A 15,988-nucleotide genomic window follows, 5' to 3' on the forward strand; every position below is an offset into this window, starting at 1 on the left:
AATATTCTAAACCCAAATATTTTTCAATTATCATTATATAAATTCTACTTTTAAGAACACTTTGCATTTTTTTATTCATTGAGACTATAATCGGACTAATCAGACCAATTTAATCAGAACTACTCAGGTTGCTAGTTTGGATGATGAAAATTATTAAACACCAAGCAGAATAAGTAGAAAATTACTTCGGACAGATATTTAAAAAATAACTTCTTTTTATTTCTTAAAATGAATTTACAATAGATAAGGGTTTATACGTGAGATGTAGCTATAATTAGTATCATGTAATTATTTAATTGTGACTTTCTATCTTGTATGCCCTGTGTGTCTATATATATAATGAGTAATAAATTAATATAAAACAATAGAAAAGTTATATCCTTTTATCCCAATAAATCATAATCATCTTAACCCTTATTGAGTACTACCGTGGTTTACTGTAAAGTTAGAATCGTGATTCAATGGTCAAAACAGCGCAGGTTTCATAGTCCAATCCTGTCTTAGCATATACTACATTTATTCATAATTACATGCACTATGTTGCTGTTAAGATAAATTTTTCAATAAATTCTGATAAATTAAAATTAACTTGCCTACTTTAAATTTTAAAAAAGATAAAGGAAAAACTTCTATGTAAAAATGAGTACATAAGACGATTTTAGCTTATAAGGGAAACTCACAGCATTTTCGCTTTCTTCTACAAGTGTTTACAAAGAAATTTATTTGAACAGGAGTTAGGCACTGTAGAAGTGCAACAATATTACTAAATGAAGTTTCACCAGGCATTTAGCAGAGGCAGACATATCTACAACAGAGTGTTTAATATTTTCATGCTTTATTTACTGTCTATCCCTGCGAGTACCCAAATCAGAAGCAACTTCAGCAGCTCTACTTAGAGCACCTGACACCCACAAAGCACCTTTTGAAAAATAGCTGCTGTTTACCAAAGTGTTTGCAGCCGCCGCTACCGATCTTCCCGCCGTGGATGCTGCCGCAATGGTTGTTTCAGAGACATTATATCTCTGATCCACAGATTTAACAGCTCCAATACCAGCAGATATCTTATCTGTGAGGCCAATTCTCTGGCTCAGTTCAGAAACCTTTGCTGTTGCAGTGGCATAAACCTGATGAGACTCGTCAAAATCTTTAGCCTTAGCTAGCGCATCCTTGCTGAGAACATATCCCTTTGCTAGCATGGTCTTTACTACTTCTTGGGTCATGGTGACTGCTTCTCCAGCAGAGGAAACAAATTGACTGCTCTGTGGTGTCTGAAACAGAAAATGTAGACATATAGAATGTCACATCACGAGCAGAAAGTTATGATAATTAGCAATTTAGAGATTGAGAGAAATATATATACATACAGTTGAAGCAGCCTCGTCCCCGTGACTGTAAGAGGGCTGGTTCCAAAAGTCAAACTCATTTTCATAATGTCCCCAGCGTGTTATGCATATGCGTTGATCTAAAATAGTGGCTCCCTAACAGAACATATTAGTAAGAAAGGCACAAATTATTAGACACTGCTCACTAGGCTGATGTTACTTGATGTATAACAGCATGCTATTTACAATTGAATGATTAGTTCATTACATTCAGTTAGTCAACTATGCAGTTATTCAGCTGTTATATTAGGAGGCATGGTTACAGATTAAAGCACCTGTAAGTAAGACATTCGACAATAACTGATTCCAGTGTCATATAGAAGCACAGATAAAAATTAAACTGAGATAATATGAACAAGCAGAAATATAGAACGCTGTAATTGATAATTTGATAGGACACTAAGAGTCTATAAGAGAAGAGAGAGAACTTAGACGGTTGGGGAGTTAGTTAACTACTGTGAGTAAGGGGTGATGCATTGGTTCGAATGCAGAGGGTAGCTATATAAGGGTTGTATATTTCGGTAAGGGGGGTAGCTAACATTTTGAGTGTTGTATAGACAGGACAATTCATATCCTGTGGAGGAGGGATTAAGCCCCCTTTTGGAGGTTGTACAGTTGAGAACATTACAGAGGAAATATACCATTCTTTTCATCTTTTCTTGGTCTTTCTTGACCCAAGAACCTATCATAATTGCAAGCACACCATTACAAGCATGTCACTGTTTTTCATGTAGAGCTAAAATATAACTGAAATTTTTGAAAAAAAGCACAATAACATCACGTAAAGACTCTGTCTATTTACAGTTAATTATTTAGAAACATCTTTAGCTGAATAACCAAGGCATTTTCCAACACATCAAGTGACAATGTTCATTTTCATAAATTTGAAATCATTTTACAAAGAACATATTACGGAACTTATCACTGAGGTAATTTAATAACTAGTCGAGTACGTGACCATTCCAGTGTCGATAACAAGTATTCTGGACATGAGTTTGTTAAATACTCACGCTGAGCAAGCATGCAGTTTCTTGTGAATATGCATCTTTGAACGTCACATAAGCAGTACAAGCATAATCACCAGACCTGTACTCAGCAATAACCAGCCATCAGATTAAACTTTAAATAGCCAAAAAATAATATCTCAAACAAATGTGATAAAATCCAAAACTTGGTAATTTCATTTAGATTGCTAAAACAGACACTACCAAACATAAATGATCAATCCTCTTTCCCTGGCAGGAAAAATAAATGATTCCTTCATGAAAAAGCTTTCTAGAGTTAACAAATTCATAAATACCAAATGGATATTTATATTCATATCCAAAACGTCTCATTGAAATTTGTTTCCAGGCCAATTTTATAAATGTCCAGTTAAGCCGAGAAATTACAGATATAAAATAAAGTTCAAACAAACAATTTGTGGTGCACTAGCCTCCGGCCTTGGAAGGGAAGAATGCCGAAATCAATCATGCCAGTTCCATGTTGAGAACTCATTCAGCCTTGGACTTTGGAACCATTCACAAAGTTAACATGCATAGGACCGACGTCACAAAGCTGACATATGCAGACCACATGCAATATATCGGCTATAATGTCATAATAACACTTCCACCTAGACTATTCCTATACAAGACAGATCGGCCAGCTAGGTATGGATCTAACCCTCCAGAACTACTCCTATATAAGGTTTAATGACTTTTCCCACCAAAACTACTCCTATACAAGGTCTGGCAACTTTTTCCTTCAAAACTACTCCTACTTAACAGGGTATGCCTTCAGAGCTGAAACTCACATTTTGGCAAGAAGCGACAATTTGATCAAGATTGCAATAAATACTTTCCACATTTTACAAGTATAGTTTTATGCCTTTTTTCTACTGAATCTTTACCTTTCAGTATAATTTTGAAGGAAATTCAGTTTAAGCTTTCTGCACAAAGACGGGAAATTCAGTTTATCAACCCCTTTTCTCTAGCATACCAAGTATTCGATAAAATTCCCATGTAGCTTTTCTTTCCTTAAACTCTTTACTTTCAACAATTTTTTTACTCTTGCAAAATCCAAATAGCTGGTTCACCGAAGTTATACCCTTACATAGGCCGTGTTCACTATATAGGCTTAACGACTATTCCTGCCAAAACTAGGTATAAATTTAATCCTCAATTTTCCCCTTATAGTCGGAGCTTTTGCAGATAACAACCAACACATACCTAATCACCTCTATACTGAATCCTTACTTTGCTGCCCACAACCAAGTGGAAACCGTCTTAGCCGTGTCCTCCTTTGGTTTGTGAACCGACGACAATTAAAGTTTTTATAGTTTCTCTTAATTCGGATTCACAGCTATGACGAGTCAACAATTACAATCAAACAGTACAACAATCTGAGTTATGCCATGAAACTTAATAAAATCAATATCATCAATAAAGAATAACGCAATTCAAAACAAAGTTATAATTTTCTAAGGAGAAAGAATCGCTTAAATTGAAAACTTACCTGATAATTTCAACAGTCTCAATGATACCAGAGAAAGCAAAGAAGTCACGGACATCCTTGTCAGTGACGTTCGGAGAGAGGCCCGTAACCTCTACAGCGTACCCTCCAGAACTCATGTTTCTAAGCTGTGTTCTGAAACAACAAGGAAACAATGAACTAGAACATTCCAGAAGATTAAAATAAAAAGCAAAACGGCCACTTAAAAAGAAAGTGAATTAACGAAGGTTTCAATAAAATTTATTAATATTATTATTACTTAATCACATTTTAATTTAAGTTTTATAATCGTAAAGTTGACCAATTACACTTGTAAAATTTATCTAAAGACGAGATTATTTATTGAATATGAGAAAGTGTCTGAAGATATTTCATAGACTTGATGGGTGCAAGTTGAAATTTGAGGAGATACAGGAAGCAATTGCCTCAAAGTTTTCGTCAGAGCCCACTATGAGTATTGGGCCTCCACCAATAACAGCAATTGGTTAACGATCCGCCACGTGGCTAAATCAGTGCCGCTTAGGAAAAGGTGGTCCCACTCCTCTTTCCACCCAAAAAAAACCCATTACCTGCCACTCAAAAACTCTACGCTTCTAAACGGATAACATAATTAATTACACTCATTTCCCATTCCAACACACATGGCATCCATTCCCCTCCTCTCGCCACCCGCCGCTGCTACCACGACCGCCGCCGCCGCCTGCAGCAACCAATCCTGCTCCCTTCCCCACTTCCCACTCTTCTCCAAGTCCCACCGTCGACTCACGCGCCTTCACGTGTCCTCCCCCACTAACAACCCCCGCACTACCGCCACCCCCACCACTCCCCCCACCTCCGGCGAGACCATATTCTTCGACGGCGGGGCCCACTACGGAGACCTCGTGGCGAACCTTCTTCTGGGATTCACCCTCTTCTGGCTCCCCCTAACCCTAGCGGCAGTGTCACGCGCCATGTACCTGCGGTACAGGTTCACCAACCTGAGGGTGACGGTGATCTCGGGGCTGACGGGTGAGGATCGAAGCGACTTTGGGTACAGCGTGGTAAAGGACGTGCAGGTGGTGCCACGTTTGATCGGAGAGTGGGGTGACGTTATCATAACCCTGAAGGACGGAACGAAGGTGGACCTTAGGAGTGTCCCTAAGTTTAGAGAGATCGCGAAGTACTGCCTGGAAATGGCGCAGAAATCCCAAGTTTTGAAGGAAAGTGGACCCAAAGGTTTTTAGTTTCCCTACTTCTTCTATTCTTTCCTTCTTTCTTTCTTATACGCCTTCTTCTGCCGCACTATCCCTCTTTCTATACTTAAATGTAAATTTCTATTTCATTTTCTTCTGTCAAATTGAGGTTATTTGCAAAAATATCAAGAGAAAAATGGCATAGAGAAGATGAACGAGAGTAGAAATGTTGATTGGAGCTCGGAGGGTTAAAGTGTATTTAATCATAACATTAAAATAAGATTTTAATTAATACTTTTGAGAATTATATAGGCTCTTAAAAATATTTTAAATTGTAAATTAATTCTTAAATATTTCATATTAATGATAAATATACATGGATAGGACCAACTTAGCCTAACCTTCGTTTCGTCTACACAACTTGGCATGACCTTGCATGACCCGTCTTCATTCAATTTGACGTCATCACTCCTCCGTATGGGTCTCCCCTAAGACATCTTAACTTTAATTCTAATTTGAAAACAATCTTACTTAGCATAACATGAAAAAAAATTTATTAATAAATATTTTTTTTTATATATTTTGATCTCAAAACTTAAAAATAAAAAATTATAATTCACTTAATTCAATAATATTAATTTATTTTATGTTAAATGATTTATCAGATTAATATTTGAAATTGATATTTGAGCTCGAATGTATTAAATAATATAAATAATTTAAATATAAATTAAAAATATAAATCGGAAATGTAAATTGGAAATGTCGAACAATTTTAAAGCAATTACTTATTTTAGATAAAAATAAATTCTAATTTTATATTAAAATTTAATGATTCAAAATATATTTAATCTTATTTTTATTGTATAATCACGAAATTTTTAATTTTAAGTTATCTACTGTTTGACCTCAGTTTATTCTAAAAGTTTCTTTCTTTATAAAATCCGATTTCAAATTTAAGAGAATTTTATATGCGAAAGTCCGAACCCAAATTTTCCCACTGCTGTTAGACTGTGAATGAAGATCCAAATAATAAAAAGAATTAAAAACGACTTACTATATATAATGGATAAAGATGATCATGAAAATTATTCTCATTAATTTACTTATAATCCTTGGAAATTTAAAATTGTGTGCGGAAATTAAGAGACTAGAAATCTATAAATATTTTTATTAAAAGTAGAAACTGAAAATAAATACAGCTGACAACAAAAGAGTAAAAAAATGATTCTGCAGATTTGACCTCGTCCCGTGTAATTAAAATATAATGAGAGATGAAACTGTTTTCCTTTTTCTGCTGAAAAGTTAAAGATATGAAAATGAAATATTATCCTCCACTTTTTAATTTTCCTAAATGTTTGTTTAAGTTGGATGGCTATGAAGCCTTTATATGGATCCAAATATAGCTGGGTTTTATTTGACGAAGATATTAAAAAGATGGGATTTTCAGGGTTTTATCCTATACTTCCAAGTTTTAAATTTCTCATTATGAACAATGAGGTTTGGTAAAAATTAAATGAGTAACCAACTTATTTAATAAAATGTTTTATAGTTATTATTCATGTACTTCTTCATTTTTTTTCCTTTACTTCTTTCATTTCGTGCTTTCTCGTGTGTAGTTCGTGGTCTTCCATTTTTGACTTCCCATTCTCGTTACATTGAAAGAGTTTTAAGAGATATTTGAGAGAGATTTTCTGTTGGAGAAGTGTAATAGAGGTGCTGCTTAGTGTTGTTGTTTTCGCCGTTGGCATTGGAGCGGAAAGAGTGATTTTGTTTCAAGTTTTTCACGTCAAATAGGTGCATGGTCCATTTGAAAGTTCTAAGTCTTAATTGAATTTGGCAATCCGATGCATACTCTTTCGGATCTCAAAATCCGAAAACATGTACATCGGATGTCAACATCCGATGAAGGCCAAATCAGATTTTGAAATCCAATTTGTGTATGCTTGCGTTTTCTGATCCGATTAACTGTTTTCACAACTTGTATATACAAATGTCTTTCCTTTCTCTCGTCCAAACCTTCTACATACAAATCCTAATACAACAACGAATATCAATGAAAAGGAAGTTGAACAGATGCAGCAACACCCAACAACCAGAACGTGATCTTCAACAAGAAGAAGAAGTTGATCTCGAACAAGTACAACGTGATATGTGGATCTGTGGAGAGAGATGAGAAAATGAAGAAGATGGGAAAAACTTGGTGGAGAAAGCTTGGTGTGAAGAAGAGAGAGCTTGTGATATGAGAGAAAGCCAAATATTTTAATGAAAAACTAGAATCTAGTTAAAAAATGATATGATCAAAAGATTCTTCTGCATTTATTAAAAATTATAAATTAATCACATCTTAATGAAAAACATTACAGGCATTTCAAAAAATTTTGCAAGTAGGATGAAATCCTTGGAGGTAGAGTGAAATCCCCCGAAAAGATTTGTTCATAAAATTTGATGCACCCTCAAGTGATTCATTGATTTCGGTTGATTTCGGATTTATGGCATTTTCCCCGCAACTCACTATCACTAAGTGCACTGTTACTGATAGAAAAATACTAAAGTACCCTTCATATTGCATAACACCTCTATTATGCCATCATCATTACATCTCTGCCATTGGCTACTGAGGAAAAAAGAAGAGAGTTTACTTTGAAAAACAATTCGTTCTGAAAAACTCATTTTGAAACATAATATTTATAATTTGGAAAGTTTGTTTAAAACAATTATTCCAAAAGATATATGTTTTCAAAACCTTATTTCCGAAAATTTATTCTAAAAATCCTATTGTAGAAATTATGTCCTAAAAGATTTCCAAAAACGTATAAACTATGGTTTTTAAAATCAAGATGATGCAGTTAGAAACTACGAGAGTGAAGGAAGAAAAAGTCAGATTTATTGTTGGTGTGAAGTACCCATCTTGCAGGCTGCAATCTATTATAAAATAGCCCAATATGACAACACAACTGAAAAGGAAATTGCTTCCTACACCCTATCAAATTTCTTCCTCACTCCATCAAAAAAAGCTATGGGAAGATTTTTCCGGAGTGATTGCTAAAATAATTTTCGAAAGTATTTATTGGGTTCCGGAAAATATATTTCGGAAGTAATAGGATATAAGAAGTAATACTCAACTGAAAATTGAGGTAAGAAATATATTTTGGAAAGTTTGTTTCGATAATTCTATTCTGAAAAGCTTATTCTAAAATGTATTTCATGCATTTTAGAAATTCTATTTTAGAAAGTTTATTCTTAAAATCTTATTCTGAAAATTTTGAAAATATTTTGAATTTATTTTTTCAAAACATGTGATACGGAAGTCAGTTTTACTAAGAGCAAAATTGTAATTTAGAAAATTACGAGGATGCACGGCGGGAGTGCAGGAAGTAAAAGCCTCAAATTTATTTCATCATTCAAAAGATTATTAGTATGGACTAGATCCGTTCTTCAAATAGATTTTAATTATTTTTTATCTTGCAACAAGTTACGTTAACTTATTTTGAAAAACTAAAATTTAAATAAATCTAATTAAAAATGAAAATAAGGTATATATTTTAGAATTCATATAACGTAATTATAGTATACCTTAAGAAAAACTATTGAAAAGGCCAAACTATATTGATTAGGCAAAAGCAATTTGAACCTATTGCTTAACATTGATTTAGATGTAAAGAATAATGTAGAAGCCACCAAAGTTTTGAAAGAAACAAGTTTTTTCACAAGCCCAAAAGCACGTTTTGTGAGAAGTAAGAATGATGGAAATATAATAGTGTTGTTTAGGATTATTTCATATGTCACTCTATTAGTAAGATATTGTCTACTTTGAGCTAAGTTTTCACCGATTTACTTTTGATACCGTTCCAAAAAGCTTCTTACTAAGAAATGTATATTATGTGTATATAAACTCATGTGTATTTTATATTTTATGCGATGTGAGACTTTATTTGTACCCAACAAATAGAACTATTATTATGTTTCCATTATTCTCCATAAACAATAAGATTTAAAGTAGTTTTCTTTTGTCTAAATAATAAACATTTTTTAATCAGTAGCTTATAATTTAATTGATGATTAAAAAGTATTCAATATTGTAACTGGTGTATTTTGTTTCTAGTATTTGATTATGCAGTATGTTTTTAAATGAAAATCTATTTCGTTGTATGTACAGATAATTTTTTAACTAACGATATTTTAATGTATAACTACTAACCACTTGCTATAATAATAATATGATGATGATGATAGAATACTCAAATTAAAAATACAATTTTTAAATGGTATATTATTATATTATCATAGTAAAATTATTAATTAATTGCATATAAAATAAAGTTTGTTAAGATATTATTTCTTTAATTATTCATACTAGATGAACAATTTTAATATATTTTGAAAAATTTAAATATAAGATGTTATATTCAAATAAGAAATAAATTATTTAAATGTAGTTCCACAATAACTCTCTTATCGGTATGATAGTAGTTTAATAATTTAGTAAGAGTTCGATGAGTCTGCCAGTTTGATAAATTACAAAATTTAATTTATTATTAAGTGATGGGATCACCCAATTGGACCTGTTTTTGAAGATCTGATGAGGTTTACAGGTTTAAAAAGATAGAATTGATATCTTTTGACATCTCTAATTAAAATACATTTTTTTTATCAAAATTTATTTAAAACATATAATAAAATTAATATAAATCAAACTTATAAATAAATTGACCTCATTTATAATCTAAAACTTTAAAATAGTAAATTTATAGATTTTTGAACTATATTTAACTTTTAATCTCTAATTAATATAAAACTTAAACTTATATGTTTGTAATTCTTCTCCTTTTTTTGAAACCAGATGGATAAACAAGTGTTTTTAATTTTGAAAACTTAAAAATGGGAAGACTTTGATGTGTTTGTGATTATCGTCGGTGGCATTCATTACGGTTGTTGTTATTAGACGATGTTAAGTATGTAGGGCATGATTGAATTTCACATCCATTCTTTCACACTTTTTTCCTTTCATTTTTCAATTAAGAATTTGTCATTATTCTCACATCCTACTTCCCCACTTTAACACTCAATCTTCATATTCTTTGTTTTTTCTTCCTAATTTATTGGTTATAAGTTAGTAATAATCATATTTATTATATGAAATATTAACAATGATTTTCTATGGTGAAAGGTTGTGCATACAAGAACACCATAATGACATGTGACACCTCATCTTATTTATTATAATTAGAACCCAACAAACCTTTCATCTCAAATCTTTTCTAAGATTTGGCCAGCATAAATAAATTTACTAGTACAGACATTATAGTTTTTTTATATAATTGAATTTATTGTACAAATTAATCAATTATTTATTAGTTTTCTTAAAAAACGATAAATAAGTACTTATTTCTTGAAAAATATCTTAACTAAATGTACACAAGGAAAATGCTTACGTTAATTTACTCAAAATTGGTTTTATGAAATACTTTTTGTAATTAATTCAATAATTATTTACAAATATTTTTAAGATAAGAATTTTTAAGTAGATTGATCTCGCTTTTTCCGCAATCTAGTAGGTCACTTTCTATAATGAGTTATGGTTATCTCTCACATAGATTGTTATCGTTTCTGTTTTTTGTCAATAATTTTCTATGAAATTTTGTTTAAATACATGGTTTCTTTTGGAACTTAGTAGATAAAAAGAATTCCAAAAAACAAGCATAGTATGTTTGACAAGGTACTGCGAAGTCAAATAATTTTAATAATTAAAATGTGTATTTTAAACAATCAGTAAATATTTGGAGAAAAAAAATATGTTAATTATTATTTAAATGGACCAAAACAAATCATTAAATTAATTTCATAGCAACATATCATATGAATACATATATATTATTTATATTTAACAAATAAATAAACAAGTAAATAAAAGAAATAATAACCGCATTTGATAAAATCATTCTAGTTTTGTCTCATTTCAACAAACATCTCATCCAATAAATGATAAGTTTTATCCAACAAAAACACAAATATATAATGTAATTTAAATAAAACTATTAAAAAAATGTGTCATAAGAAAAAAAATACTAGTTAACTCTCCTTACTTTTATCGGCAATACTTTCCCTCCTCTATTATGATTGAAAGTTTAGATGTTAACCTTAAAATAAAAATAAATCAAAATATTATAGGTAAGACTTGAACCCAAGACTTTACCCTCTAACAAAAAGCTTCTAACCAAACAAGTTATCACAACATATTACTACCTATTATTTATTTTATCTCATGTAAATATTTTAAAATGATGTGAATGATGTTGGTGGAATTACAAATTCTCACCAACATCCTTTGACTTCTAGAAAAAAGTATTTCTTTTAAAGGTATAACAAAATGATTGAAGGATGCAACTGGACTCTCACAAGTTGAATAATCTAAAGTACGTTTAAGGATGACATTTCAGAAATGTCATTTAAAGTCAACAAGTGAGGAAGGACATTAACAAAATTGTTTCATGTACTCCAAAAGACAGCAAAAAGACTCGTAATGCAAAGCTAAGTAGATCAAAAACTCTAGTAAATCAATCAAAAGAAACCAATAATTAGAAATGTGTGATCTAATGTATGAAATCATTTAACATTTTTTCATTTACACTCCCATTCCACTAAGTTGTTTTAGAATTTTCCAGATTGGCGTAGTGAAATGTTGTCAAGGAAAAATATGTGTTAAAGCCTTTGTCACAATTGAGTTTAAGCAAAATCCTAGTTTTCTCTTTTTGTAGTGTAGGGCTAACTAGGGTATCAATACAAGGAAATTCGATGTCAAAATAGACATTTGTTTAGTTCTATCCCAGATTTAAGTTTGGGAAGAATTAAAATGAAAAAATAAGTACTGCAAAAAAATTAAAACTAACCTAAAGAATGGAATGATATTTTAATGTATGAGACTGAAACTAAGGCAGAAAATATGTATGACAAAGTTGTAACAGAATGCAAGGCCAAATATGAATGAAAATGCAATTTCAATATGAAAACAATTTCTAATTATTCAAAATTGCTAATGAACACTTAGAATGCAACAAATGATGTATTGGAATTTGTTTTGGTACTTAAAAGTATGAAATACAATGAGTTTATTCATTTTGAAATCTCAGATAATTCATCAATTTACAAACTTAATAACCTAAGCGATATGAGACTATTAGACGCAATGTGAATATAAATCCACCTAATGAAAGTTTAAGAAAAATGACAATCCATCTCCAATTGAAAGTTTAAAAGACTAATGATTTATCTTAAAACATCGTTATCGACCTCACGATAAATGTCAATATTTTGATCCTAAGTAGGTCATATTATCGATTCAATCTTATAATTATGACCAATAAAGTTTTATGTGTAAAGTACACATTTTTTTCTTCTATCATACCCATTAAAACTTCTAAAATTTTGATGTGTATTAAGTTGTCACATGTAAATTACCAAGATGTCCAAAGTGCACACAAAATAATTTTTTTTTAACTTAAATAGAATGTTAAACCCTAAATATTAGAGTCAATTTGTAAGTGATGAATTAGTTCTATTTTTTATGTAAAAATATTTCTATTTTTCTTAAAACTCGTCTTCTTTATATATTTAAATTAACTCAATTAAAAAAATATCACATTTATCCTTTTGTTTAAAGGATTATGGTTTAAAATTAATTGAAGTTCTTCATATACACATTTTAAGTTAAACCTAATGCATTTCAATGATAAGTCAAACTGAAGCGTAAACTATATCTATGTATATAAACGAAATTTCCCTATTTATATTTGTTTTTCAATTTTATCTTTTACATAATTTTTTATATTAAAATAATTATTTTATAAATTTTACTCTTTAAATTACCGTTTTTTTTAAATCTAATTGATTCCTTTAATTTAACTACTTTTTAAACTTAACTATTACTTTTTAATTATAAAACTATCTACAAACTAAATAAAAATTATTTACAATAAAATTATGAAAAATATGTATATTTAATTTATAATAATAATAATAATAATAATTTTATTATTTTTATTATATAAAAAATGAACACACTTAAACATAGAACATGGGTTTTCATTAATAATATATAAAAATAAATAAATAACGGACTCTCAATATGATCCAAAAAATATATAAAAAGAAATACAAAATCAATTACAATGACTTTTATATTTATAATTAATTACTATACTTTTATCTAGACCTTTAGAATTCGAAATGTAGTACCCATATATACAACTTTCTGATTAGGATATTTAAAAAAAAATATAAGAATAATTGAAAAACGAATGGTAAAAGACGTGTCAATAGGCACTCTTTATAGCATATGCTTTAAAAGCAAAATAAAAAAACTTTTTTAAATAAAATAGATAAAATAAATAAAGTAATAAAGACAAAATAGTCAATACATAACAATAATTAGTTTCAATAAAAACAGATTGTGATCTTACATGTTATAAAATATTTGAATAGAACTTGAATGACTACATATTCATAAAAATAATGACAAAATTGTCAATTCAACCTAATAAATATGTGTTATTAATATATAAAAATGTATGCGTCAATACTTTTTGTATTTTTATTCTCTATTACATTATTTACTATGTTTCACATTTTTCTCTTCCATTTCTTAGCTGTATAATTCATTCACTGCACAGATATAATTTCTTAAACTTAAATTATTACTCTCTTAAAATTATACTCTCTCTCAGTTGCACACTTTTCAAACTATTTTTTTTTTAAAACACTACCTTCTAAAATAATTCTATACAATTCAGCAATTAATTCTCGTTCACCAATTATTCAAAACAAATGTGTTATATAAATAAAATGGGTAAATTCAGCAATATTCTCATTATCTACTTAAATTCTTTTTATGAGTTTCTCCTAACTCATTGAACTATAAATAATTTTTTTCGTGCTTCCTTTATGCTAAAAAAATGGAGATTTTTTTTCGCAAATATTCCTTCATGTCATGATAATTGCAAGGTATGATTGTTTTTAGAAAGAATTATATTGAACAAAGTTTACTAAATTAATTACAATTTTCAAATATTAATTTAATTTATTTAAAGACAAATTTATAAATGTAATTACCCTTTTCTTATTTTAGCTAACAACCATCGAGTACTCACTTAAATAAACTGAAAATCGATATATAGTTATACTTATTACTAATTACTTATAGATATATTTAGTTACTTAATCATTTTATATAATGTCATGAAAATTTACAAATATACATGGCGATATCATTGAAGTATTCACTTAACATGTATTTTTTATTTATATTATCTAAAAAAAGCTTCTATTTATGACGTCAAAGAATCTTGGAGATGAACCTTTGTTTGAACATCTACAATTCTTGGACAAATCAACTAAAGAGTTTTGGCATAGAAAGTTTTCATTTTCCACATTGAAAGAACAAATAACATTTATAAATATATTATTTCTTTAAAGAAAACTAAAAACTATAGTTATTTATAAAGGTAAATAATTCCATATATTCTTTAAAAAAAAAATAATGTATAAGGTGAAGAAAAAGGAGGTGGAGGTCCCATGAGGATGTAGAAGGGAATGATTAATTTGGCAGACATGGAGTTCAGCTAAAATAGGCTTTAAAAAGAGAAGAAAAAGAAATGAATAATGAATTGAATTGAATGATATAGTTGTATGATCTGACAAATTTTATGAAAGGGTCCTGAAAAAGGGTGCAATCATAAGGTCCAGCTCCTACAATGGGACATTCATTCTTTCTTTCTTTCTTGCTTTGTTTGAGATTGCATTGCATGAAGTGTGTGTAACCATTGCACCACAACTTGTTGAAATGTACTTCCATTCTCTGCTTCACCATAATTAAAATCCACTAAAGCAGCTACATGTAGGAGTGTAGGTGGGTCCCATCACAATGAACTAGGGTTTCCCATTCCAATTGGAATTACTTCTGCCATCCCATTTCCAGACACCTTCCTGGAAATTTCTGAATTTGTTTTCTCAGTTTATCACAACACTTTCATTAATGTTGTCAAATACCTACCACTAGGTTTGGTCTCTTGCAGAATCCCCCTCATCATCATCATCATTTCAACTCTTCTTACTCTTCATATGACATATAAGATTCTTTTGTTTAGGTTATTAAAACATATCCTTTTCAAAGGCTATGTTACATAGTTTAAACATTAAAGTTAAATTAGTTTTATTTTTAAGTGTTTTGTTTAAATAAGATACTTTACATTTGTTAAATAAGATAGTTATCATGAACTTTGTTGACATTAAAAGAAAATAATCTCTTAACATTAATCCAAATCTTAACAAACTTTAATCGATAAATAGTTTTGACTTAACTATTGATAATTGATATTTGTAAAGAAAACTCTAATTAATAGCAACTTGAAAATAAATTGATTATATAAAACTAACTTTGGTAATGATAACAAAGTAATTACAATTAACTTTAATTTAAATGAAATTGTTGTTGATATTAGCTGAAAAATAAAATCAGACAAACAACGTCTAAATTTCAATTAAGATGTTACAAAGTTAATAATATGTTCACTAAAGCCAACTTAAAAAGACTATAAAGAGAGAAAAAAAAAGTATTATAAATCTATTGGACTCACATAAACTTCATTAAGAAAAAATAAATAGGTATTTTTATTTATATACTTTTAGCTTATTGTGCATTTAATAGTATAACTTTTTGCACATGTATTTTAGGAGGGAAACACACTGGGAGATGATCAGAAGACAAAAACTAAGTTTCTAGTGAGAAAAGGAAAGAAACTAGCAGAGAGAGAACAACAAGAAGAAAAGAACAACCAGTTTATCTTGTGTAAACCTTAAGCTAGTTCGAAGAAAATATTTTAATCTTCATCTTATATTTTCTGGTTTTATTTGTTGTTTAATAAAATACTCATTGGTTTCTTGTGT

The 15,988-nt window shown here is 29.7% G+C and overlaps 2 protein-coding genes across 3 annotated transcripts; one reads left to right on the forward strand and one right to left on the reverse strand.

Annotated features, from left to right (window-relative positions):
- Positions 1–627: 627 nt before the first annotated feature.
- LOC124837271 (RNA-binding (RRM/RBD/RNP motifs) family protein) lies at positions 628–4,438 on the reverse strand. 2 transcript variants are annotated; one of them, XM_088108103.1, is made up of 5 exons: positions 4,301–4,438; positions 3,879–4,010; positions 2,393–2,468; positions 1,365–1,478; positions 628–1,268 (listed from the first exon to the last, which is right to left on the reverse strand). In XM_088108103.1, exons 2-5 carry the CDS (start codon positions 3,992–3,994, stop codon positions 840–842), a joined length of 735 nt encoding a protein of 244 aa, XP_087964229.1. In that variant the 5' UTR covers positions 3,995–4,010; positions 4,301–4,438; the 3' UTR covers positions 628–839. The 2 variants fall into 2 exon arrangements, with proteins under 2 accessions (XP_087964229.1, XP_047168543.1); XM_047312587.2 differs by lacking the exon at positions 4,301–4,438 and having other exon boundaries at positions 3,879–4,197.
- A 78-nt stretch (positions 4,439–4,516) lies between these two features.
- Positions 4,517–5,285, forward strand: LOC124837272 (NAD(P)-linked oxidoreductase superfamily protein). Its single transcript, XM_047312588.2, has one exon. The coding sequence runs from the start codon at positions 4,517–4,519 to the stop codon at positions 5,096–5,098; it is 582 nt and encodes a 193-aa protein (XP_047168544.1). The 3' UTR covers positions 5,099–5,285.
- Positions 5,286–15,988: the final 10,703 nt, after the last annotated feature.

This window comes from Vigna umbellata, chromosome 3, assembly GCF_029865625.1.
Source record: "Vigna umbellata cultivar VRB3 chromosome 3, Vumbellata_1.0, whole genome shotgun sequence".
Taxonomy (NCBI): domain Eukaryota; kingdom Viridiplantae; phylum Streptophyta; class Magnoliopsida; order Fabales; family Fabaceae; genus Vigna; species Vigna umbellata.